This window comes from Schistocerca piceifrons, chromosome X, assembly GCF_021461385.2.
Source record: "Schistocerca piceifrons isolate TAMUIC-IGC-003096 chromosome X, iqSchPice1.1, whole genome shotgun sequence".
Classification (NCBI taxonomy): Eukaryota; Metazoa; Arthropoda; class Insecta; order Orthoptera; family Acrididae; genus Schistocerca; species Schistocerca piceifrons.
In genome coordinates, this window is record NC_060149.1 from 331787553 (window position 1) to 331813158 (window position 25606).

Below are 25606 nucleotides of genomic sequence, written 5' to 3' on the forward strand. Positions count from 1 at the left end.
CCTTCCACAAGCGCTAGTACATTAATATGTGAAAAACAGCTTCCGTGGAGGTTGTGAGCGAGGGAGACAAATACAACAACAAAATTCCAGTCGTTAAGGAAGTTCAGCTCTTTCTGTAATCGCATTCTGCCGATGGCTGAGTTACTTGTTGTTAAGCACTACACTAGAGAGTCACGCAAATACTAGTCGGATGGTGCTAACGTGGTCTCTTCGTGATAACTGATAACTGTTCTTGAACGTAGACCAATGTGGAGTACTGCATTTCATCAAAAGTAAGATGCTGAAGACCTAAGAGAAAGGGGAGTAAGAATTATCTACTAAAATAGACCTCTTCATTGAACTTAGTTGTATATTACTTACGTCTCTGTCACGATTAATCCCATGCGGCTGAATAATGCTTTTCGACAGGTATTCTACTACAAAACGTTAAACCTTAACTCAGCACGCCCGCGCACGTGCGAGAGCGCGCGCGCACACACACATACACACACACACATATACACACACACACACACACACACACACACACAAACGAAGACGAGCACACGGAACCTACTTCTAATTGACTTTCCTGTCTATTAGATAATTCTGTTCCACACAAAAGTGGTCAAATCACTTTGTAGCAACAAAAACTACGTTTATTAAGTGAAGTTGTTTCTTCTTCCATTACTCTATTTGAGAATGTCCCTCTCTTAATCATACCAGGTGGCCCAGTTGTTACGACACTGGATTCGCGTCAGAGAATAACCTTCAAGTCTCGGTCCATCTATCTAAATTTGGCTTTAAATTAAAACTGTTTCAAGTGAATTCTTGAGTGGATCTCTTAACAAAACTACAACCAATAAGACCCTTCTTCCTTCTGTGCCTGAAACATTCGTCTGTCTGTAATAATTTTAACATAAACTGCACAAAAAACCTTTTCCACCAACCTCATAAATTGACAATTTACGTTTTTATGACTGGAAATGTTTTCTCAATGTTCCTATGACTGGGGCATAATTTCGGCCGGAAGGCGCATGAAAATCGTTCAGGCACCTCCCAGAGAATTTTTTTTTCACCTCACTGAATAAGTCGGCACAGGGTATTTAATATAGAACACGAATATTAAACCACAACGTAATTACACTATGTCATCGAAACTATCAGGACACTTGGGTGAAAATGACTTACAAGTTCGTGGAGCCCTCCATCAGTAATGTTGGAATTCAATATGGTGTTGGCCCACCCTTAGTCTTGATGACAGCTTCGACACTCGCAGGCACACATTGAATCAGATGCTGAAAGGTTTCTTGGAGAATGGCAGCCCATTCTTTGCGGAGTGCTGCAGTGAGGAGAGGTATCGATGTCGGTCGTGAGGCCTGGCACGAAGTCGGCGTTCCTAAACATCCCAAAGGTGTTCTATACCATTCAGGTCAGGACTCTGTGCAGGCCAGTCTATTACAGGAATGTTATTGTTTTATTGTTGTGCCCCCCCCCCCCCCACTCTAGAACCATGGACCTTGTCGTAGGTGGGGAGGCGTGCGTGCCTCAGCGATACAGGTAGCCGTACTGTAGGTGCAACCTCAATGGAGGGATATCTGTTGAGAGGCCAGACAAACGTGTGGTTCCTGAAGAGGGGCAGCAGCCTTTTCAGTAGTTGCTGGGGCAACAGTCTGGATGATTGACTGATCTGGCCTTGTAACACTAACCAAAGCAGCCTTGCTGTGCTGGTACTGCGAACGGCTGAACGCAAGGGGAAACTACGGCCGTAATTTTTCCCGAGGGCATGCAGCTTTACTGTATGATTAAATGATGATGGCGTCCTCTTGGGCAAACTATTCCGGAGGTAAAATAGTCCCCCATTCGGATCTCTGGGCGGGGACTACTCAGAAGGACGTCCTTATCAGGAGAAATAAAACTGATGTTCTACGGATCGGAGCGTGGAATGTCAGATCCCTTAATCGGGCAGGTAGGTTAGAAAATTTAAAAAGGGAAATGGATAGGTTAAAGTTAGATATGGTGGGAAATAGTGAAGTTCAGTGGTAGGAGGAACAAGACTTCTGGTCAGGTGAATACAGAGTTATAAATACAAAATCAAATAGGGGTAATGCAGGAGTCAGTTTAATAATGAATAAAAAAATAGGTGTGCGGGTAAGCTACTACAAACAGCATAGCGAACGCATTATTGTGGCCAAGATAGACACGAAGCCCATGCCTACTACAGTAGTACAAGTTTATATGCCAACTAGCTCTGCAGATGACGAAAAAATTGAAGAAATATATGATGAAATAAATGAAATTATTCAGATAGTGAAGAGAGACGAAAATTTAATACTCATGGGTGACTGGAATTCGGTAGTAGGAAAAGGGAGAGAAGGAAACGTAGTAGGTGAATATGGATTGGGGCTAAGAAATGAAAGAGGAAGCCGCCTGTTAGAATTTTGCACAGAGCACGACTTAATCATAGCTAACACTTGGTTCAAGAATCATAAAAGAAGGTTGTATACATGGAAGAAGCCTGGAGATAGTGACAGGTTTCAGATAGATAACATAATGGTAAGACAGAGATTTAGGAACCAGGTTTTAAATTGTAAGACATTTCCAGGGGCAGATGTGGACTCTGATCACAATCTATTGGTTATGAACTGTAGATTAAAACTGAAGAAACTGCAAAAAGGTGGGAATTTAAGGAGATGGGACCTGGATAAACTGAAAGAACCAGAGATTGTACAGAGTTTTAGGGAGAGCATAAGGGAACAATTGACAGGAATGGGGGAAAGAAATACAGTAGAAGAAGAATGGGTAGCTTTGAGAGATGAAGTAGTGAATGCAGCAGAGGACCTAGTAGGTAAAAAGACGAGGGCTAGTAGAAATCCTTGGGTAACAGAAGAAATACTGAATTTAATTGATGAAAGGAGAAAATATAAAAATGCAGTAAATGAAGCAGGCAAAAATAAATACAAACGTCTCAAAAACGAGATCGACAGGAAGTGCAAAATGGCTAAGCAGGGATGGCTAGAGGACAAATGTAAGGATGTAGAGGGTTATCTCACTAGGAATAAGATAGACACTGCCTACAGGAAAATTAAAGAGACCTTTGGAGAAAAGAGAACCACTTGTATGAATATCAAGAGCTCAGATGGAAACCCAGTTTTAAGCAAAGAAGGGAAAGCAGAAAGGTGGAGGGAGTATATAGAGGGCCTATACAAGGGCAATGTACTTGAGGACAATATTATGGAAATGGAAGAAGATGTAGATGAAGATGAAATTGGAGATACGATACTGCGTGAAGAGTTTGACAGAGCACTGAAAGACCTGAGTCGAAACAAGGCCCCGGGAGTAGACAACATTCCATTAGAACTACTGACGGCCTTGGGAGAGCCAGTCCTGACAAAACTCTACCATCTGGTGAGCAAGATGTATGAGACAGGCGAAATAACCTCAGACTTCAAGAAGAATATAATAATTCCAATCCCAAAGAAAGCAGGTGCTGACAGATGTGAAAATTACCGAACAATCAGTTTAATAAGACACAGTTGCAAAATACTAACGCGAATTCTTTACAGACGAATGGAAAAACTGGTAGAAGCCGACCTCGGGGAAGATCAGTTTGGATTCCGTAGAAATATTGGAACACGTGAGGCAATACTGACCCTACGACTTTTCTTAGAAGCTAGATTGAGGAAAGGCAAACCTACGTTTCTAGCATTTGTAGACTTAGAGAAAGCTTTTGACAATGTTGACTGGAATACTCTCTTTCAAATTCTGAAGGTGGAAGGGGTAAAATACAGGGAGCGAAAGGCTATTTACAATTTGTACAGAAACCAGATGGCAGTTATAAGAGTTGAGGGACATGAAAGGGTTGGTTCAAATGGCTCTGAGCACTATGGGACTCAACTGCTGAGGTCATTAGTCCCCTAGAACTTAGAACTAGTTAAACCTAACTAACCTAAGGACATCACAAACATCCATGCCCGAGGCAGGAATCGAACCTGCGACCGTAGAGGTCTTGCGGTTCCAGACTGCAGCGCCTTTAACCGCACGGCCACTTTGGCCGGCCGACATGAAAGGGAAGCAGTGGTTGGGAAGGGAGTGAGACAGGGTTGTAGCCTATCCCCGATGTTATTCAATCTGTATATTGAGCAAGCAGTGAAGGAAACAAAAGAAAAATTCGGAGTAGGTATTAAAATCCATGGAGAAGCAATAAAAACTTTGAGGTTCGCCGATGACATTGTAATTCTGTCAGAGACAGGAAAGGACTTGGAAGAGCAGTTTAACGGAATGAACAGTGTCATGAAAGGAGGGTATAAGATGAAAATCAGTAAAAGCAAAACGAGGATAATGAAATGTAGTCGTATTAAGTCGGGTGATGCTGAGGGAATTAGATTAGGAAATGAGATACTTAAAGTAGTAAAGGAGTTTTGCTATTTGGGGAGCAAAATAACTGATGATGGTCGAAGTAGAGAGGATATAAAATGTAGACTGGTAATGGCAAGGAATGCGTTTCTGAAGAAGAGAAATTTGTTAACATCGAGTATTGATTTAAGTGTCAGGAAGTCGTTTCTGAAAGTATTTGTATGGAGTGTAGCCATGTATGGAAGTGAAACATGGACGATAAATAGTTTGGGCAAGAAGAGAATAGAAGCTTTCGAAATGTGGTGCTACAGAAGAATGCTGAAGATTAGATGGGTAGATCATATAACTAATGAGGAGGTATTGAATAGGATTGGGGAGAAGAGAAGTTTGTGGCACAACTTAACTAGAAGAAGGGATCGGTTGGTAGGACATGTTCTGAGGCATCAAGGGATCACCAATTTAGTATTGGAGGGCAGCGTGGAGGGTAAAAATCGTAGAGGGAGACCAAGAGATGAATACACTAAACAGATTCAGAAGGATGCAGGTTGCAGTAGGTACTGGGAGATGAAGAAGCTTGCACAGGAAGCCGGCCGCGGTGGCCGTGCGGTTCTGGCGCTGCGGTCCGGAGCCGCGGGACTGCTACGGTCGCAGGTTCGAATCCTGCCTCGGGCATGGGTGTGTGAGATGTCCTTAGGTTAGTTGGGTTTAAGTAGTTCTAAGTTCTAGGGGACTTATGACCTAAGATGTTGAGTCCCATAGTGCTCAGAGCCATTTGAACCATTTTTTGCACAGGATAGAGTAGCATGGAAAGCTGCATCAAACCAGTCTCAGGACTGAAGACCACAACAACAACAACATTGTTGTGCAACCACTCCGTCACAGGCTGTGCATTATGAACAGGTGTTCGATCGTGTTGAAAGATGCAATCGCCATCTCCAAATTGCTCTTCAACAGTGGGAAGCAGGAAGGTGCTTAAAACATCAATGTAGGCCTGTGCTGTGATAGTGCCAAGCAAGAAAACAAGGGGTGCAAGCCCCCTCCATGAAAAACACGACCATACCATAATACCACCGCCTCCGAATTTTACTGTTGGTACTACACACGCTAGCAGATAACGTTCACCGGGCATTCGCCATACCCACACCCTGCCATCGGTTCACCACATTGTGTACCGTGATCCGTCACTCCACACAACATTTTCCACTGTTCAATCGTCCAGTGTTTACGCTCCTTACATCAAGCGAGGCGCCGTTTAGCATTTACCGGCGTGATGTGTGGCTTATGAGCAGCCGCTTGACCTTGAAATCCAAGTTTTCTCACCTCTCACCTAACTGTCATAGTACTTGCAGTGGATCCTGTTGCAGTTTGGAATTCCTGTGTGATGGTCTCGATAGATGTCTGCCTATTACACATTACGACTCTCTTCAACAGTCGGTGGTCTCTGTCAGTCAACAGACGAAGTCGACCTGTACGATTTTGTGCTGTACGTGTCCCTTGACGTTCCCATTTCACTATCACATCATAAACTGAGGACCTAGAGATGCTTAGGAGTGTGGAAATCTCGCGTACAGACGTATAACGCAAGTGACACCCGATCACCTGACCACGTTCGAAGACCGTGAGTTCCGCTGAGGGCCCCATTCTGCTCTCTGACGATGTCTAATGACTACTGAGGTCGCTGATATGGAGTACCTGACGGTAAGTGGCAGCACAATGCACCTATTATGAAAAGATACGTTTTTGGGGTGTCCGGATACTTTTTATCACATAGTGTATAATTTGCCAGTGCATCAGGACCGGTGAACGTGACAATTGGTGACCAGCGTGATGCGACGGGCAGGGGTGTGAGGCCAGGTACCGTGCGTGTGTGCGTGTGTGTGTGTGTGTGTGTGTGTGTGTGTGTGTGTGTGTGTGTGTGTGTGTGTCTGTACATTATGCCCAACATAAGTTTAGCTTCGTTCCGAAATTGTGATCGGTACAGCTCAATAACCTTCGTGTCGACTACCTTTTCTTTACCTCTGCTAGGAACCTCAGAGATCCAAAATATAGCATAGAAAAGCTGAGCTTCGTTCAAAAGTTGTCTAGTAACACAGAAACCGCTTATTTAATTTACGAGCTACAAATGCGTACATACTGCCAATCGGGCATTTATTTATTTACACACCATTTCCACCACTTTGCTCCTCTTCCACTTTCAAATTAATGCGACCTTATTCATTTTATCTCTTCTACAGTTGCTCTCATAGTATATCTGCTTAACTAAATAATTTTTGGACTCACGACAAGAAAATGTAGCTTGTTTGTGGTTAAATTATGAAAAGTGTAAAAAAGGTGATAGATAATTTTTTATTCGGTAGGTTAGATTTTACATTTAGAAGTTAATGTATTCATTATCTCTACACATAAAAATTGTGGCCTCTTTTTAACTCACTATTATAGAAATTACAGACGACAAAATCTGAATGTAGGATTTTATATACAGTCTGTTCACGTACCATTCTCACATAAAGTGGGGAAGAGGGGAGGAAGATCATGGCAGTCGCATTGAGGAGCGGAGAGGAGGGAGTGAATATTTCCCTCTTTATCTTACATTGTTACCAACTCAGGCGACACGACCTGATCAGCTGCTATTGTACAAACAGCACGCAGATGTATCGTAGGGACGTTCGTGTTGATATGTGTTGCTTATTTTTAGTAATGAATATGAACTTAAATCATTCCAGTTGCAATAAAACTTAGTGATTATAAGACAAATGACATTTAAAACATTTATTAAACATCTAACTCGGTGTCTCGCGTCACATCGTGTTTTGTTCCTCCCAATTCTTCGGGAAGTCAGTTTTGTAACCAATCGCGATGGGCCAGGAATATCTCCATCATCATTCATCGCTAAATGTTCTATTAATTAATACTGGATGTACGCTCATCGAGCAGCTACAGTGCAACCCTTTGAACATAGCGGCTGGCAGCAGTTGAAAACACGACATCATAGTCACAAAGACTACCGACTTGTGCCGATATGAATGGAGCAGAAATAGGGATCAAAGAGACACTGGGACAGGCGGTAGAACCTGTTTTTTGTATTAAATCTTGTGGTTTTATTGTTTTCATTATAAGAAATTATGTTTTAAGTATCTGCATTTCAGAAGAGTATTATGTAAAAAAATGATTTCTCATTGCAGGTTTTATCATAAGGTAAAAGTAAAATTTTTATTCTTTGTGTATTTCACTGGAGTGTGCTGTGTCTGCAGTCGTGAACGGGACGATTTGGCTTGTGTGTATTGTTCACTCTTCAACATCATGGTTTGAAGCTTTGACCGCGCGCGCTCTCACACTTCACGGTAAGAAAATTTTCAACACAGAAAGTTGCCCGCCAAATGGCGTGCACCATTATGGCCTCATTCGAACATTCTGCTACTATTGTGAGACACAAAACATTGGAATCTACAATAATAGCTAATGAGCACTGTTTCCAAATATGACTACGAGGTACCTCGAGGAAAATGCACTGGAACGGAGCGTTGCTTTCTGAAGGAAATAGAGGGAGTGTGTCGAACCAGACAGTGCAAAGCCGTCTCCACACCAACAGTTTGCGCTCCAAGCGTCCGTTACGAACAGCAATACAATCCCACAGCAAATTGGTGCATGAAAGCCTGCAAGGAACACGTGTAATGTAACGTGTATCAGTGGTGTCGGGTTTTGTTCACTCACTAGTGTAAGTGGCCAATTATAAATGGACGTGTCAAGCATTCAGTGTCACGAGTTCAGCAGCGCGGTGAATCAGCCACGCGTTGCATCGGTACGTACGGATGTCGGAAGCATCTCATCGGTAAGAAAGGTAATTTTAGGGCTGTGCAGTATCGAAACAGGATTTTCCATCCGATTTCCCAGCCTTACAGCCAACATTTCACCGATGGGTTAGTCTTTCAAAGCTATAATGCACGAGCACACAACGCCTCCGTCGTGAACACCTTGCTCGAGGAGGGAGGAATCGACCGAACCAGGGTGAGAATGATTGGGGCCAGTTGAAACTCGGAGTGCGCCTTCGTAGGAATCCGCCTAGCACAGTGAATTACATTTGCAAATGATTCATCACGATAAAGCTTCGGCGTTTTGGTTATCTGTATTGACTGTAATACTGCAGTAATCTTCAAAGAACCTTCATTCTCTACTTACAGAACTGATCGCCTTCCATGTGGCTTTGATTTGTTTCGGCAACTGAAAACTCAGCGAGAGGTGAGTTAGGTTTCTTTTTATTTCGTTTCATGAACTTCTGTAAGCAATGCAGATAAATGTGCAAAGCGTCCTGACGACTGTGTGGAAAAATGGTCTGGTGACCGCTTTTTTTAAAGTTGAATAAATATAGTGAGTGTACTTGCTATAATTTAAAATAATGGAGCATATGAAATGTTATTTTGAGAAGCTGTACTATTGTTCTTTGATATATACACGTTGTCAATCAAAAGAATCAATTCTTTCATCTTGCTTTAAATGTAGTGGGAGTTTCTTGACGCATAGCAATAAGAATACCATAAGCAAGATCGAAAATTGCTGTACGCTGGTTGCAATTTCCTAGCAGTTAGCTGAAATAGCATCCTGCTGTGAACTATTCTAATTCTTCAGCAGACATTCACTAGAGTAAATGAAATAAAAGTATAAGGCAATGTAACCTGAACTGTAAATAATGCCTTAGCCCTGATTTCATTGGTCGTGTTTCAGCCACATTCAGATGATTCACAGACTAGGCCTGTTTGGAATACTTGTAGCGTGACTAAGACTTCTACTAGATTGTTTTTAACTAAAGAGTCTGAATGTACACAGAAAAGAGAGAACGAATTACCTCGTTTCATTCAAATGTCATAAGAAATAATGGAAGAAAGAAGATTATAGCTTAACGTTCGTCGACGACAAGGTAATTACAGATGGAATAAAACTGGATCGGACGCATGTCGGAATAAAATCCCTAGCAATCATTCCAGCATTCGCCTTGATTTACGGAAACCACGAAAAAGTCTGGGTTGTGGCTTGAAGTACAGTCCACCCAGTACCTTAACCAGTGGCCATCTCCATTAGCAACATCCTTAAGAGCTTTCACTAAATCTTAATAATGGATTATGGTAAATGAAAGGCTTAGAATATGTATTTAATGGCCTTTACCGCACCTGGTAATCACTGGAATAATAGTTACAAGTAGTTTGCAACCTTGGCAGAGAACGTTGATGTGAAGCCTTGTTTTGTCATGAATAGAGATGAGTATCTCGTAAAATTGATGTGGGAATATGTTCTCTCTGTCAGAAATTTTAAATTGTCTGTAGATACATACGTGTGACGAATATTGCAAAAGTTACAGCGAGTAAATCCCTAATTTGCATTGTCTGATTGTGTCCTCTAGAAGTCGAGAAAACTGAACGAAGCGTAGACCCGTGTGGCATTCCTATGTGGGTTCGGACGTACTGGTTTACACGTTCTTCGTAATGTAGGTTGTCTGTAATTTACTAACCCATTGTGATAAGCGCTGGAATTCTAAATTAACAACTGTAGCAGATTTCTTTCACATGCAGTCTTAATTCTATAAATACATCGACCTTCCCTATCCCGATGTGACTTAGGATGTATAAACTTTAATGTATACTGTAGTAGAGAAAACGCTGAGCAGAAACAACGGATGACAATGTGTGTGAGACGATCAGGGTTGGCTGTCGGCAGAGGGAGGACACACGGAGGGAATGAAAAGGAGGTTCATGCGTATGTTTATTCCTTGATGGCAGAAACGGCAGAAACATAAAGGCTACAGCCAATATAAACAACGTAGTTCAAAAATTGACACCAATAACGAAACGGTGTATAACATCGTGAGATGTTGCTTATGAATTTCAATTTTTTTTTTATTTAGTGCAGCAGCAGTTTGAAATACGAAAAATAAATTTCCGACAGAGTCTGTAGCGGACAGCCCAGAGCGAGTTATGTCACACGTTTACTTAGTAGTTGCTTCCGCGTCATGAAAACGCGACTGTCGTCTCCCTCGCGAAGGCAACGCAAATACCTTTCAAGGTTGCCTGGCTAATTTTTTCACCTCGGTATTCATTACCTGCCTGGCTAATTTTTTCACCTCGGTATTCATTACCTTAAATATTTCCAGATTAATTCTTCTGGTCTTGGGTGCTGCAGTAGCTGTCATTATAGCTCCTTCAAATGTGTTTAACTATGTACAGAAGTGAAATCCATGATCTGTGCTATAAATTCTGAGACACATCTCAAATCTGGAGAATGGCAGCGATGATTATGTTAGTCCATCACCTATGAAATTACAACCGCTTTTCTGAACACAACACGTTAAATTTCATTTGATTAATTATACATTGCTTTTAAGTAAAAATGTGTGATATTTTTGGAAGTAACAGTATATATCATAACACAGCTTCACTTCTTAGAGTCGTTGTACTTTGAAGAGTGGTTCACATACGAGTGCAGTTTGAAAAACGTGGCAACACACATACACTTACATAAACAGCTGAAGGAAAATTCGTGGACCAGAATTATAAAAGGGGAGATGACACAAGGCTGATCAGCGTCTGCCAGGATGGTTCGAGCCAACTACAGCAAACGCACTTTCCCATATGCGTTACACTGACGAACATGGAACATGGCCAAGCAGGAGCGAAGATTTAATGTCCTTATCTGCTCTCCACCTCGCTGCTCATATGAAATGTTCATAAACGCCTTTTGACCAGGCCGATAGAAGCTGACCAGAAACATAGTCTTTCGGTTCCAGGAACCTAGTAATACCTAACTCTAAAGTGATAAAAGCAACTGCCTTTGGCAGATTACTCTGATGCTCGTTGCTCGGTTTCAGATGATTATTACTAAACTAAAAAGTAATGGGGAAGAGATTCCGTCTTCTACAAAAAAAGCCTTTTTTGTTTCGAATATGCCAAGTAAGATGATGCCGAAGTTAAAGACAATGGACTTGCGAAAGGAACGGGATTCAATTCCCCGTTCAGTCATAACGATGTTGGTTTGAAATGTTTTCCTGACACTGATGAGGCTAATGATGCCTCGATGGTACGTTTGAAACCGACACTACTGATTGTACTGCCCTTCACTGACGTACCCGAGCTTGTGTTCTTTCACTAACAACCACATTTTCGACAGGATGTTAAAGCTGGATCTTTCTTCCTTTGCCTTTTATTATGTTGCTAAGCAAACATATTTCAGCAATTTCGTACGATTTACATTTAGGTTTTCTGCCTAAGTTATTGTCTGAAGGTTTCGAAGTTGACGTCGAAAGTAATATAACTATGAATATGTAGTAACAAAAGTCGGAAACTTTCTGAATGTACATCATGTGATCAAAAGTATCCGAACACCTGGTTGAAAATGACTTACAAGTTTGTAGCGCCCTCCATCGGTAATGCTGGAGTTCAGTACGGTGTTGGCCCACCCTTAGCCTTGATGACAGCTTCCACTCTCACAGGCATACGTTCAATCAGGTGCTAGAAAGTTTCTTGGGGAGTGGCAGCCCATTCTTCACGGAACGCTGCACTGAGGAGAGGTATCGATGTCGGTTGGTGAGACCGGGCACGAAATCGGCGTTCCAAAACATCTCAAAAGTTTTCTATAGGATTCAGATCAGGACTCTGTAAAAATGTTTCAAATGGCTCTGAGCACTATGGGTCTTAACTTCTAAGGTCATCAGTCCCCTAGAGCTTAGAACCACTTAAACCTAACTAACCTAAGGACATCACGCACATCCATGCCCGAGGCAGGATTCGAACCTGCGACCGTAGCGGTCGCGCGGTTCCAGACAGTCCATTACAGGGATCTTATTGTCGTGTAACAATTCCGCCACAGGCCGTGCATTATGAACAGATGCTCGATCGTGTTGAAAGATGCAATCGCTATCCCCGAATTGCTCTTCAACAGTGGGAAGCAGGAAGGCGCTTAAAACATCAATGTAGGCCTGTGCTGTGATAGTGCTGTGATAGTGCCATATCGATAAGTTTAGTGGATCCAGTACACACAAGGTTTAGTTTCGTAATATTAACATTGGAAAGTGAGCTTTTCGTGTATGTTGCATCAACCCTTCACTCTAGGATGAAAAGTAGTGAGAAACGTCGAAAGTACTGCAAATATTCACCAGTACATGGTATAAATGATGTTACTTGACATATTCATTTAAGAAATACTGTGTGTGTAAAAAACAGCTGTTGTTACAGACTGTATAGCTGTTTTCATGTAGTGAAAATAAACGTCACACTTACTGCAGGCGCCTTCTAATGTAACAGAGAAGCAATATAGATTGTAAAATAGGTGGCTTTAGTGTATTATATTACTCGTCACAGCTACCTTCACAATTTTCAGGCAGTAGTTTAAATAATGAGGTCCACTGCAGGAAATAAGTAGGTGCCGTTATAGATCTCGCTATGTGTAAGAATGTATCAAAACGAAAACCCGGAAGTTACCCATCCATAGAAGCAGGCCTGATATTCGTCGAAATTCATTACATACAGCGACTTTTTTTTAATGTACATATTTCGACATACTGTCGTAGGATTCACGGTCAGGAGTTATTCTCCTAGGCTTATAATTTCTTTCTCTTCAGTACATTGTACTGTATTCAAACGCGGTATGTCACTTATTTTACTGTACAATCTGTTGATTATAAACAGGAAATAACCGTAATGTACCTTACAATTACATCAGTGCACTTGTAAGAATGTATCAAAACGAAAACCCGGAAGTTACCCATCCATAGAAGCAGGCCTGATATTCGTCGAAATTAATTACATGCAGCGACTTGTTTTAATGTACATATTACGACATACTGTCCTAGGCTTCACGGTCAGGTGCTATTCTCCTAGGCTGATAATTTCTTTCTCTTAAGTACATTGTACTGTGTTCAAACGCAGTATGTCACTTATTTTAATGTACAATCTGTTGATTGTAAAAAGGAAATAATCGTAGTGTACCTTAAAATTACACCAGTGCACGCACTAAGCGAGCTCCAATAGAATGCCTGTACTCAATTACATGAGCAGACAGTTCTTTTTTAATTCTGCATAATTTCCTAAGTACTGGGCACATCAATTTTCTACGTCAGCAGTGGTACGTGTTATTGTCAGCTGCACTCTGTTTTCCCGTAAACGAGAAAAAGCATTATAAAACATTAAATTATTCTCTGTAGCCCCCGTGTCCAAGAAATCGAACCTAGGAAAGAGCGGATTGCAGGGACCACGTCTTCTACATAACTGAAGCAGCGTCTTCGCTGTGTGTAGACTGTATTATAACTAATGATGCCATACTTACCCTAGTCAAATCCTATGAATTTAAACAGCACCATTTTGCATTTTAGTGTGCCATAACCTTTTATACGAATGACAAAAATACATGCTTGGCTCAAGAAAAACGTAATTAGGTAGTTTTCTCAAATTTATCTAAAATTGAAATATAATCACCTAAATTTACCCATAATTTTTCCTAGCCCACCTCAAGTCATTTTAGACAGATTTCATTTCATATGAAACTAGTGCAATGACTATACGGGTGGTAGTGATCATGTAAGAGGCTAAGATAATTGGACACCATGACGGTCATCTCGGAAATGCACTGTCTGGTGGTACGTAGCTGAGGCGTGTGTATATTCTGCCCGCTTTGTGATTACACCCAGCGGTGTCTACGAGTCTCCATCTCGCCTCTCTTTCCAGTGCTGATGTAGAACTTGAGATGCTGTCTTGAGAGATTGTCCTTTTCTATCACTATCATTTTACTACGGATCAATAGAATGCAGTTTTCCCCCTACAATCGCTTTCGCTAAATTTTGTTCAGTATGACATGACGTCTTGATGTAATCAATATTTGGTGTCCCACTTCCGTATTGATCCTTGCTGGCGTAAGTGGGGCTTGATATAAATGTTCCTAAGATTCTATTGTCAGCTGACCGCTTATCCCTTCTCATTCGATTGCTGCCAGAAACTCTCCCTATAGCACACACTTATTTTAAGTGTCGATACTCCAGAAATAAGTTACCGTGAGTAAGATGGTTGATATTCTGCGTCGTGTAGCTGTTTGCAAGGCTAGGTGAGCTACACTGTGACGCCCTTTTTATCATCTCTGGCTGTATTTTATCATAGATGGCCTTCCTTTACAGATTTCTGAACAAGTCAAGACGTTTGAAGTCGAGTACGGAGTCCTAATAATCCTCTTAGTGACATGTATCTGCTAAATCACTATACGTCTGAATGACTTTTATTTAGCCAATACTATGTGACACCACAATCAGTTTACTGATGTACTGCACCAGACTGACTGTTATCGACTTGAATTCTAATACCAAATACAGTCGAAACTAGAAGTTTCCATGCTTGAGCAAGACACCATTTACCGGCTACGTAGTTTCAACATAACGACTTCGTATACTGATCATGTGTCAGAAGAACCGTCAAGCCAATATTGTCACACAGACGGCAGTCTCTCTTTGTTTTAATCGTAAAGCATTAAGTCTACAGGTCTGCAAAACGTATGGACTGGACACTGAGACCTATCCTCTTTGGCACCCTTAATTATCGCCGTAGTTAGCATTTGCAACCAAGTCTTTTGTAGTCTATCAGAGATAACATCAACTCCAAAAGAGCTATTATTTTTGTCAGATTTTACAATGTCATTAATTTCAAATAGAATTGGTTACAACAACAACATAAATGTTGCCAACTCAGAGTCTACAAAATAACAAACACTGCAAGCTTTCTCCAGAAATTGTGATATTTGTGTATTATAAGATTCTTAGGCATTGCACAAGTTCTTTTATCCAAACTGCAGTCTTTCAACGTATTACGCACTTATTTTAACTTCCTTTTTTATAGTATTCTCTCTAGTTTTAACGTAATTCCATGTTTCAGGTAAGTAGTGCCATATATGTATCTGAAGATAATGGTCGTATGTAGTCCACTTCAGCAGACATGAATAAATTTCCACGCCAACACAAACACATTCACACTCTGAGACACACACACACACACACACACACACACACACACACACACACACACACATAGACACACACGCACGCACGAAATCACAAGCGTACACACAGTACATGAGCATTTGACACAGTGCCGTGATAAATGTTTTGTAATCCTCGGCAGCTGTAGAGCGGAGTGAATAAGGCGATGTTGTCTCTGTCTTGTGTTCCCAGCGGGCGTGACGTGCTACACGTGCGTGAACGTGTCGGACAATCTGATCTGCAACCAGTACGCCATCGACCGGCCCTGTCCGCACGGTAAGTACATGCCCGCAGCAATTCACCACAGGCGACAGCTTTAGTCCGCCCAAAACCTCCAGTTTCATCGCAGCGTGAACATTTCGATGCACATACCAGCTACAGCCTTGTCACACCACATGTCACTGTTTCGGTGATATTGCGCAGCGTTCCGCAAAGCATACTGCCGAGGTCACATAAAACAGAAGTTTATAGAAGTCATCTTTCGGCATGATTTATTATTGTCGTTAGGTGACTGCCTTTCAAAACTAAACTAGTCGTGTGACCAGGATTCTGTCTTTTTGTCTTTATGTTGTAATGCATAGCCCTTTTACAGTTACAGCACTCGCTGGCCATCAAACTTAATACAGCTTAAATAGCTAGATCCTCGAACTCTAAAAAGATTCAAGTTCACAAGAAAATAAAAAGGAAAAACTGAAACTATAAGTTCCAGAAGTTCAGAAGATATCACAGGATGCAATCAGCGACACTTTATAACAACGTAAGTTTCATTAGTGTTCCACACAACCTAGGCCTCGTAGCACAGATATCGAGCGGAAATACTTCTGAGTCTAGCACCTGTAGTCGAGCACTACTGACAGAGTCCTGCGACTGTACAGCAGGGAGAGATGACAAATTTGGCAGAGGCCAACGGAGCGGGGCGATGTCATACTCAAGAGTCCAGTGGCAGTGTCGTTTCAGGAGACGATGGCTTAGCGCAGCTACCGATGATCTGCTTGAAGTGGCTTCCCGGAGAGATCTGACCTCCGTCTACTCTGCGGCCTGTTCTATCGCCATACGTCTGGTTTCGCAGGCAGTCAAAGTTAGTGGCCAGCTCTCACGTGTAGTAGTAACGGCCTTTTATGGAGGAGCCGCTAAACCTACGATATCCATTGTCCTTGCCAGCAGTACATCTTCCTCCTTCGATGGGATAGAAATGAGAGTTAAAGTAAGGGTACTGAGCCTTTCACGATGGGGTCTGTGAAAAAACATACTACGTGCCGTTATTGCATCAAATTTCTATGAAATCTCGAGATTTCAACAAGTTCTTCCATCTTCGTCACATTACGTCACCTATATAATGACTTGTGTCGGCAAGTGGTGGCTCAGGATTAAGAGAAACCGGAAGTAGTAAGAAAAATAACATCCTGGAAACCGAAACAGACGACTCCTAAGGAAAAGATTGCAGAATGTACTGCAAAAACAAAACTTCGAGAAGACGATCTCTGAAGTCGTCGGTGCCTTAACAATTATTCCGTGCAGCAACGATCATCTAGGATGGTCAAGCCGTGGGTGTCGCTCGACCATACAACAAAGGTGGGTGTTGGTAGCCCTGCACGAGGCCGCACTTACGGAGACAGAGCTCTCGTGAAAGATATTAGGTCGTAATTAATTATAGTGGAACACTTTTAACTAATTAAACACGTTCTTTAGTGTACTCTTCAAGCCCACCATTAAAAGTTTTTCTTTAATTTGCGTAGTGTTCCAGTAATCGCGAAAAGTTCGTTTTCTTTACATTTCGCGGCTTTGCCTTACTTTCCGAGTGTGCATACTTAGCGTTATACCGCAATCTTAAGTGCATTTGCTATAGATTACTGATTAAATACGTTCATTAGTGTGCTCTTCAAGCTTGCAATTAAAGGTTTTTCTTTTATTTTCGTACTCTTCCAGCACTCGCAAAAAGTTCGTTTTGGTTACATTCGGCTGTTTAGACCTAATTTCAGAATGTGCATATTTAGCGTTATACCACAAATTTAAGTGCATTTGCTAACAGTTTACTTACATAATAGTTTCCAAAACATATTTAGTGTCCTTTTGCATCTGTATTTAATATATTATCATTATCACTTTGTAAATCTCTTAACTAATTTCCGAACTACCATGGATACTAATGTGTGAGCTGCAGTAGGAAAGTTAGTTCAGGGGTTTTGTGCACTTGTTGTGAGAGGTGGTTTCATTGGGGAAATTTTAGCGGCATGGGGATTGGGGAAGCAAACGAGACTCTTGCATTCTTTTGCAGGGTTTGCTCAAGAGATAGGGTTATAGCTAAACAGGAGGAGAAAATTAGAGCCATTCAGGCTGATTTGGACAGAGCGAGGGAGGAACCGAAGAGGTTAAGGGGGGAGGAGGGTAAACAGCGGTGGGAAGTGGTAGCTGGGAACAGGGGCCACAGAAAGAGAACAGTGTCTGACAGTTTCCCAATTGGCACAACCAATAGATTTGCCTTCCACCACAGTTAAGTAAGGAAGAGGCTCCAGTGGAAGTTGATGTAGTTAAGATGCAACAGAATCTCACTAGCAAACCAACTGATTCAAAAAAAGGAGAAAGTAAGTTCTGTTGCTAGGCAGCAGCCACGGAAGAGGTGTGAGCCAGATTTTGCAGGAAAAATTAGGTCACAAACTTTTTCAAGCCAAGTGCATGTCTTAGCCATGTGGTAGAGGATATAGGTTCCTTGTAGAAGGGTTTCTCAAAGCAGGATCATTTGATGATAGTTTTTGGAGTGGGAAACAGTATTGATAGGGATCAGGGCTACAGTATTGAATGTGACCTGGTGAAAATACCCTCTGCAACGACCCATACCAATGTTGGGCTGGTGCCTGCTTACATGCGGCATGATCAGCCCCAGTTGACCCCTCTGTCAGGAGGGTAAATATGGAGTTTCAATAGGAAAGGGAAAGGTAAACTGGCAGGGTTGTTAGCGAAATCCATATGGGGGGGGGGGGCACTAGTACTCATGGATGTACAGTCGTGCTCAAAAGTATCCGAACGACCTGAATTGCATTTCGCCTGATTTGCATACAACCCACATAACGAAGCTGTCTAGCAGGTCCTCTAATCGCTCCTCGGTACAGTCGTTTGACTATTGAAAATGGTTCTATCTAATCACCACTAGAAAACAAATATCAGGGAACACCTTATCACAGATAAGACTGACTTAAGGCTTGTAAGATCACACTTATTACAATAAATGACATACCTGAAATGTTACCACTCTCATTATTACGTCAGATAGGTAATGCACGTAGTAAGTTTGTCGTATTCACGATTTCCTCTTCAAAGTAACATACCGTACTTATTATTTAGCACAAAATGACATTAAAAATTTAAGTTATTCACGAGATGCTAGTTGAGAATATGTATGAACTTCGAATGACACGACGAACTGTCTCGTTCTGCATATGGATTCAAACCCAGGTCATGCAAATTAAGCAAACATTTCGGGACTGACGGAAACTAACAGTCATTCCTGACTATTCGTACAGAGAGTGATATACCTAGGTTTTAGACGGTATCAGTTAGGAAATATCAACTTTAAATTACATAACGTAAACATTTTTTAAGGTCGCGAATTCTTACCCAACATCTATTGTCCCTGTTAACGAACTAAGAGAGATGTTAAATATTGCTTCTTCACAAGTAACTTACTTGAAATGCAGTGAAGTAAAGCATTGTGTCTGACAGAGATTCGAACCCAGAACGTAATCCGATTGTTATCGAAGCAAAATTAGCTGCGACATATCGGATTTTCTCGGCAGTAGCAAGATGTTTTAACTGAAATGACGAGACGAAACATTATTTTTTTTTTCTTCATAGGATTCCGGGATTGAAGAATAAAGTAGATGAGCTCCTGGTTTGTTTAGATGACATTGAATATGATAACGTAATAGATATACTATGCCTGTGTGAGCATAACATTGTGTCTGATATGGAAAAGGTAAATATCAGCGGTTATAAACTAGCTGCACATATGAGTAGAGAGAATAAGGTGAGAGGAGGAGTTTCCATATATGTCAAAAGTTATCACTGTGTAAAAAGCTTAGATAAAAAAAAAGTTTTGTCTAGAGCAACATATAGAAGCATGTGCCTGTCAACTTAAACTGAAGAAGGGCTCTTTTGTAATTGTAACAGTATATAGGTCCCCTTCAAGATACTTTCATTTATTCCTGGAAAACTTGGATGCCTTGTTGTGTTATCTGTCAGATAGGGCAAAGCAAATTATTATTTGTGGGGACCTCCATGTAGATTCACTGAAAGAGTGTAATAGAAAGAATGATCTGGAAGTCTTGCTCGGTTCTTTCAGTTTGACATCTGTCAATTATTTTCCTACTCGGGTAGTAAAGGACAGCAGCACACTGATAGATAACACTTTTATAGACCAAGATAAGTTTAAAAACATAAGTTCTTGTCGTGTTGAGAATGGCATTTCTGATCATGGTACTCAGCCAGTTATAGTATATGACATAGCTCCATTCAGAAATTCAAAACTACCCTCCAAAGTTGTGCGTTCAATTAGTGACTCAATAACTAGAAATTTCAGATAAAATCTTCAGCAGTTAGAGTGGAATGAGGTGTACAATGAACCCGATGCTAACTTAATATATAACATATTTCATGATAAATTTGTAAGAGAATTTGAAAACTGTTTCCCCAAGAAAGTACTTAAATCAAATTATAAGAAATCATGCAAAAAAACCTTGGCTTACTAAACGAATAAAAATATCTTGTAACCACAAAAGGGAACTGTATCTAACAACAAGAAAGAGTAATGACATAGAAACAGCCAAATATTATAAAAACTGTTGCGCTACATTAAGAAAGGTTATTAAAAAGTCCAGAAGCATTTGCATCATGTCTGCGCTTAATACCTCTGATAACAAAATCAAAACAATTTGGAATATTATTACAAGGGAGACAGGGCGACCAAGAGTACAGGATAACGGCATTACCATCAAAGCGAATGGATACTTGACAAACAACAAGCCTGATGTCTAAAACATTTTGAATAATCATTTTTTAAATGTTGTTGAGAAAGTAGGACCTAAATGCCATTAGAAGAAGCAGGGCAGTTAATGGAAGAGGCCTTACCCACACAATTTGATACAATTGAAATTCCACCCACCTCTGCTTCTGAAATTAGGAAGATAATAAACTCTCTCAAAAACAAAAGTTCATATGGAATTGATGGCATTTCCAGCAGGATAATAAAAGCTTGTTCCCAAGATGTAAGTGGGTTTCTTAGCCACATATGTAATAGCTCTCTGAAGCAGGGCATTTTCCCAGATAGAATGAAGTATACCATTTTTAAACCACTGCATAAAAAAGGGAATACGTCTGATGTCAACAACTACCGCCCAGTGTCTCTTCTGACTGCCTTATCCAAAATTCTTGAAAAAGTAATGTATTGTACAGTAGCTTCAAACCTTTGTAAAAATAAAGTTTTAACAAAAAGTCAGTTTGGTTTCCACAAATGTTTTTCAACGGAAAATGCTATATATACTTTCACTTATGAAATATTAAATGCTCTGAGCAACCGGAAGTCGCCCGTTGGGATTTTTTGCGATCTCTCAAAGGCTTTTGATGGTGTAAATCATGGAATGCTTCTAGATAAGCTCAAGTACTATGGTATGAATGGGACAGCGCTCAGATGATTTAATTCATACCTAACTGGAAGAGTGCAGAAAGTTGAAATAAGCAGTTCATATAATATGCAAAAAACTGATGATTTTTCAAACTGGGGAACAATCAAGAATGGGATGCCGCAAGGTTCGGTCTTGGGTCCTCTGCTGTTCTTAATATATAGTAATGACTTGCCATTCTATATTCACGAAGATGCAAAGCTGGTACTTTCTGCCGGTGATACAATAGTAGCTATCACACCCAACAGACAAGAATTAACTGATGAAATTGTAAACAATGTTTTTCAGAAAATCATTAAGTGCTTCTCTGCAAATGGGCTCTCATTAAACTTTGACAGAACACAGTATACACAGTTCCACGCAGTAAATGGAATGACACCATTAATAAATGTAGGCTTCGATCATAAATCGGCAGTTAAGGTAGAATATTCAAAATTTCTACGTCTACCCATTTATGAAGGGCTGAACTGGAAAAAACACACTGAAGATCTGCTGAAACGCGTGAGTTCAGCTACTTATGCTATTAGGATCATTGCAAATTTTGGCGATATACATCCCAGTAAATTAGTCTACAATGCCTGCTTTCATTCTCTGCTTTCGTATGACATCATATTCTCGGGTAATTCATCATTGAGTAAAAGAGTGTTCATTGCACAAACGCCTGTAATCAGAACAATTGCTGGAGCTCATCCAAGATCATCCTAAATTAGTCTACAATGCCTGCTTTCATTCTCTGCTTTCGTATGACATCATATTCTCGGGTAATTCATCATTGAGTAAAAGAGTGTTCATTGCACAAACGCCTGTAATCAGAACAATTGCTGGAGCTCATCCAAGATCATCCTGCAGACACTTATTTAAAGAGCTGGGGATCTACACTGTGACCTCATTATATATATATATATTCACTTATGAAATTTGTTATTAACAATCCGAACGAATTCAAAAGTAATAGCAGTGTACATGGCTACAACACTAGGAGAAAGGATGATCTTCACTACTCAAGGTTAAATCTAACTTTTGTTCAGAATGGGGTAAATTATGCTGCCACAAAAGTCTTTGGTCACTTACCTAATAGCATCAAAAGTCTGACAGATGGCCATATAGCATATAAAAGGAAATTAAAAGAATTTCTGAATGGCAACTCCTTCTATTCATTAGATGAATTTTTTGATATAGTAAGTGGGTAATTTCCCCACCACCACAAAAAAAAATTAAGTGTCATGTAATATTTTGTGTAATGTAATATCTTGTGTAGACACCTTTTATCAACCTGAGACATTCCACATCATTACGAATTGTCGTATTTATGATCTATGGAACAAGTATTAATCTAATCTAATCTCTAGGGACAGCAAATCATAGTGGCCATTGGGTGAGCCGATCAGTTGCGCTCAGCTGATCTCAAGTCTGCAACTCGTAGCGCTTCCTCTTGGCGGGCAGTGAAACCTACATTAGCCTTTACGCCCCAGTACACGTCAAACAATTCGTCTAACTTTACTATGTTTGTCAAACATTTGACCGTGTGCGGTGTTGTTCAACATGCTTCTCTAGCATAGACCGCATTTGACGTGTTTGCGAGACACTTTGACTGACAGAAACCTTGACAAGATGGCAGATACAGTTTGTGTCAACGTTTTGCTGCCTATGTTTAGAGAAAAATAGTTTTATTGCAAGTTATCTCACTGTATCGTAAGTTTCGACAACTAAGGCGCTACGATCAAGGATAAAAACAAAATAGCACTGGCAGTTAACAAAATGGTATTGTAGAGGTTTCTTAGTCATATATATTACGCAGGTAAAGGTATGAACAGAATCAGTAATCTATGCATAACATGCAATTGGGAGTGCAATGAAATAAAAACAAAATGGAAGTTATCTGGTTCTTCCATGGGTGATGTGGACTATATGTCCCAACGTTATGGTATTTTAATAAACTGTCATTACAGGATGAGAATAAATTTTCGCCAACTAGTACCCTACTTGTGTATTCCAGTGTGAAGACGAAGTAACTAATCAGGTTATCAAAAGTTTCCCTGTCCATCCTCAAAAAGTTGATGTAATCATCAGTTTCTGAGTGTAACATTTCCACTAATAGGTTTTCATGTGTATCTCTGTATTTCTCTATCATTTTAAACCATTCCCTGGACGAGTGACGTGTTTTCTTCTTCTTCTTTAAACACAGTTAATGGTAGAAATACTTTATCTGCGTTTGTAGCCATTCCTGTTAGTGTCAAAATAGAAATTTCAAATTGCTCGAAAAGCGTCTGCTTCAAGTACACACTTTGTATATGTACGGGCTTGTCTGACAAATCCGCAGATAGATAATAGCGAATTTGACCAGCTTTTTTCATTTATGGGGAATTCTTGAGCAAGGAGTTGTTCGGTTCATTCCACGGGAAATTTAAAATTGTAAGTTAACTGCTGAAGTTCTTAATCTCTTGTATGCTTTCACAGTATTCACATCACAATGCATCGAAGTGCGGCACATCGTGCAGTTTTAAGGAGTTACAGCTAAAGGGAATAAAGGATTTTATAACAAAAAAAGGCTTCGAAAATATATCCCACAATTAAAAATTTAGGTAAGTTTATTTTCTCCCTAAGCTACGAGTAATTTTTCATTAGAAAAGTATTCCGTCTCTTATTATCTTAACTGTCTGATAATACACATCTCTCACTGCAGAGGACTACCAGATAGATTGGCTTGAATCCTGTGTTTATCGCCGATGGCTGCACAAATGTCGTAAATGCAGGTTTCCCCCATTATCCTGGAGCTGAATGTTATCTTTGAGTAGCGGAGCTATATGTCGATAATGCTCTCGAAACGTTCGTATCCAACTGCTTTGTGTTTTTATGTAACATTCCTTCCAGCCGATTGGATCTTCCAATAACACAAAGACTGTTATAACGACATTTCACACTCCTGTAGATGCAGAAGTATTTATCAATGCGTTTCATTGGAGTGGAGAATTAGAAACAGCTGACGGGCTTAGCGATATTAACTAGTTTGCTTAATGACTCTTTTATTGGAGCAAGATCATAAAATAGATGCATCTATGTAGTTTTTGTCAGTGTATGAAATATTTTGAAATCGGGCAACTTTTTGTACAGTGGATAGTCTCACTATGACGTAGGAAACGGTGACGTAGGAAATTTTCTTGCTAAAGATGTTTCAGATGAAGAAATTGCCAGTACAGTGCAAACTGTGTTGCAGGAATTCAGGATTACTGGTTATTAGGGCTACTTTAGCACCGTACCACAGTATGAGTTTAGAATAATAACTGCTTGTGCTGTCTGGTTCCCATTAGTGTTTCTGCTGATAAATAAAAAGCAATTTAAAATTGTCACTGCTAATGGCAGTGAGTCAAAGCAAATTGTCAAAGTTGATTTTTATAATGGTTAGAGCCATAACAAAGTACGTGACAGTATGTTTCTTTGCACAATATGTATCATAAATGAGATACTTAAATTGCACACACAGCAAATGAGACGTTCTGTGTCAGATTGTTCAAATAAATAATATTTTCATTGCGTCAGTTTCGATTTTGGTTAAATTTGGTATAAAATACACGCACGATAAGCTTAATAACTGGTATGAGAGCAGAAGGACGTTGTGACAACATCGTTTTTTATCGTAATTTTCTGGGACAGCGAAGTTTGAGACATTCAAGATTAAACGTCAGGGAAAATGATCTTTAAATGTTATGTGTTGTGGATTTTCAGGTTAAATAAAAACTTCTGTTCCTTAGCTTCTCAACTCATTTTTACGAATATATTGACTTCGTGCCTATAGCTTGGCGATATAAGCTTCTATTACTACCATCTGTTGCAGAGCACGAATTGCAACTATATCTTTTCCTCTATCCAAATGAGAGTTGCATTAAAACAAACAAACTCACAATAACCAAAACTCGCGAACTCGCCAACCGAGAGCAACCGATCGGCACCAAAACTTGCTGTTCCTAGACTCAAGTATGTATTCTATATGTTAGTTAAATGCTTCTAACTTTGGATTTATGTCGTCGATGTAAACAGAGGAGACACTTGTAGTTCTTGCATCAGTGTACTAATTACTGCACACTTACATGCCTTACTTGAATGTACAGATGAGGCTCTGCTGAACAACTGTTGGTTTCGCGAAACTAATGGGGCAGTGTATTTTGGAAAGGATTCGTGTCTTTGTACCTAAAATGTAAGGATACGTCGAGAGTCTACAGTGGCGTGTTTGCTGCTCTTGAGTAGCTCTTAAATTGGGTTCCGTCTCACTCCTGCTTACCAACTTTGGACTACTTGTCTCGCGGCAAGACAGCATCAGCCAACTCATTTGTCTTTGGGCAATGGTGTAAGAGGACTGCACGAACTCAATTATCTCTATAAATCTACATGCCTCGTGAGCTATTTTCCTGTGGTTCTTCGTAGTGAGGTGCGTTTCTGTATTCTGTGATTTCGTTACTGACACTCATTTCCTTCTGTAGAGCTCTCATGTTACTTCGCTAGCGTGCCTTTGAATAGATATAAAAAAGTTTCTGTTCAAGTCAAACGCAAGGATTCCTCATAGGACGATCTCATCTCTCACCGTAATCCACGAATATATACCGAC

General features: G+C 40.4%; 1 protein-coding gene across 1 annotated transcript in view; it reads left to right on the forward strand.

The window, feature by feature from the left end:
- The window catches only part of LOC124722342 (ly6/PLAUR domain-containing protein 6B-like), a 410969-nt gene that overhangs the window by 254889 nt on the left and 130474 nt on the right, over nucleotides 1-25606 (forward strand). The window contains exon 3 of the mRNA XM_047247517.1: nucleotides 15527-15610. Coding sequence (XP_047103473.1) covers nucleotides 15527-15610 — 84 coding nt within the window. The remainder of the gene's footprint in view (nucleotides 1-15526; nucleotides 15611-25606) is intronic.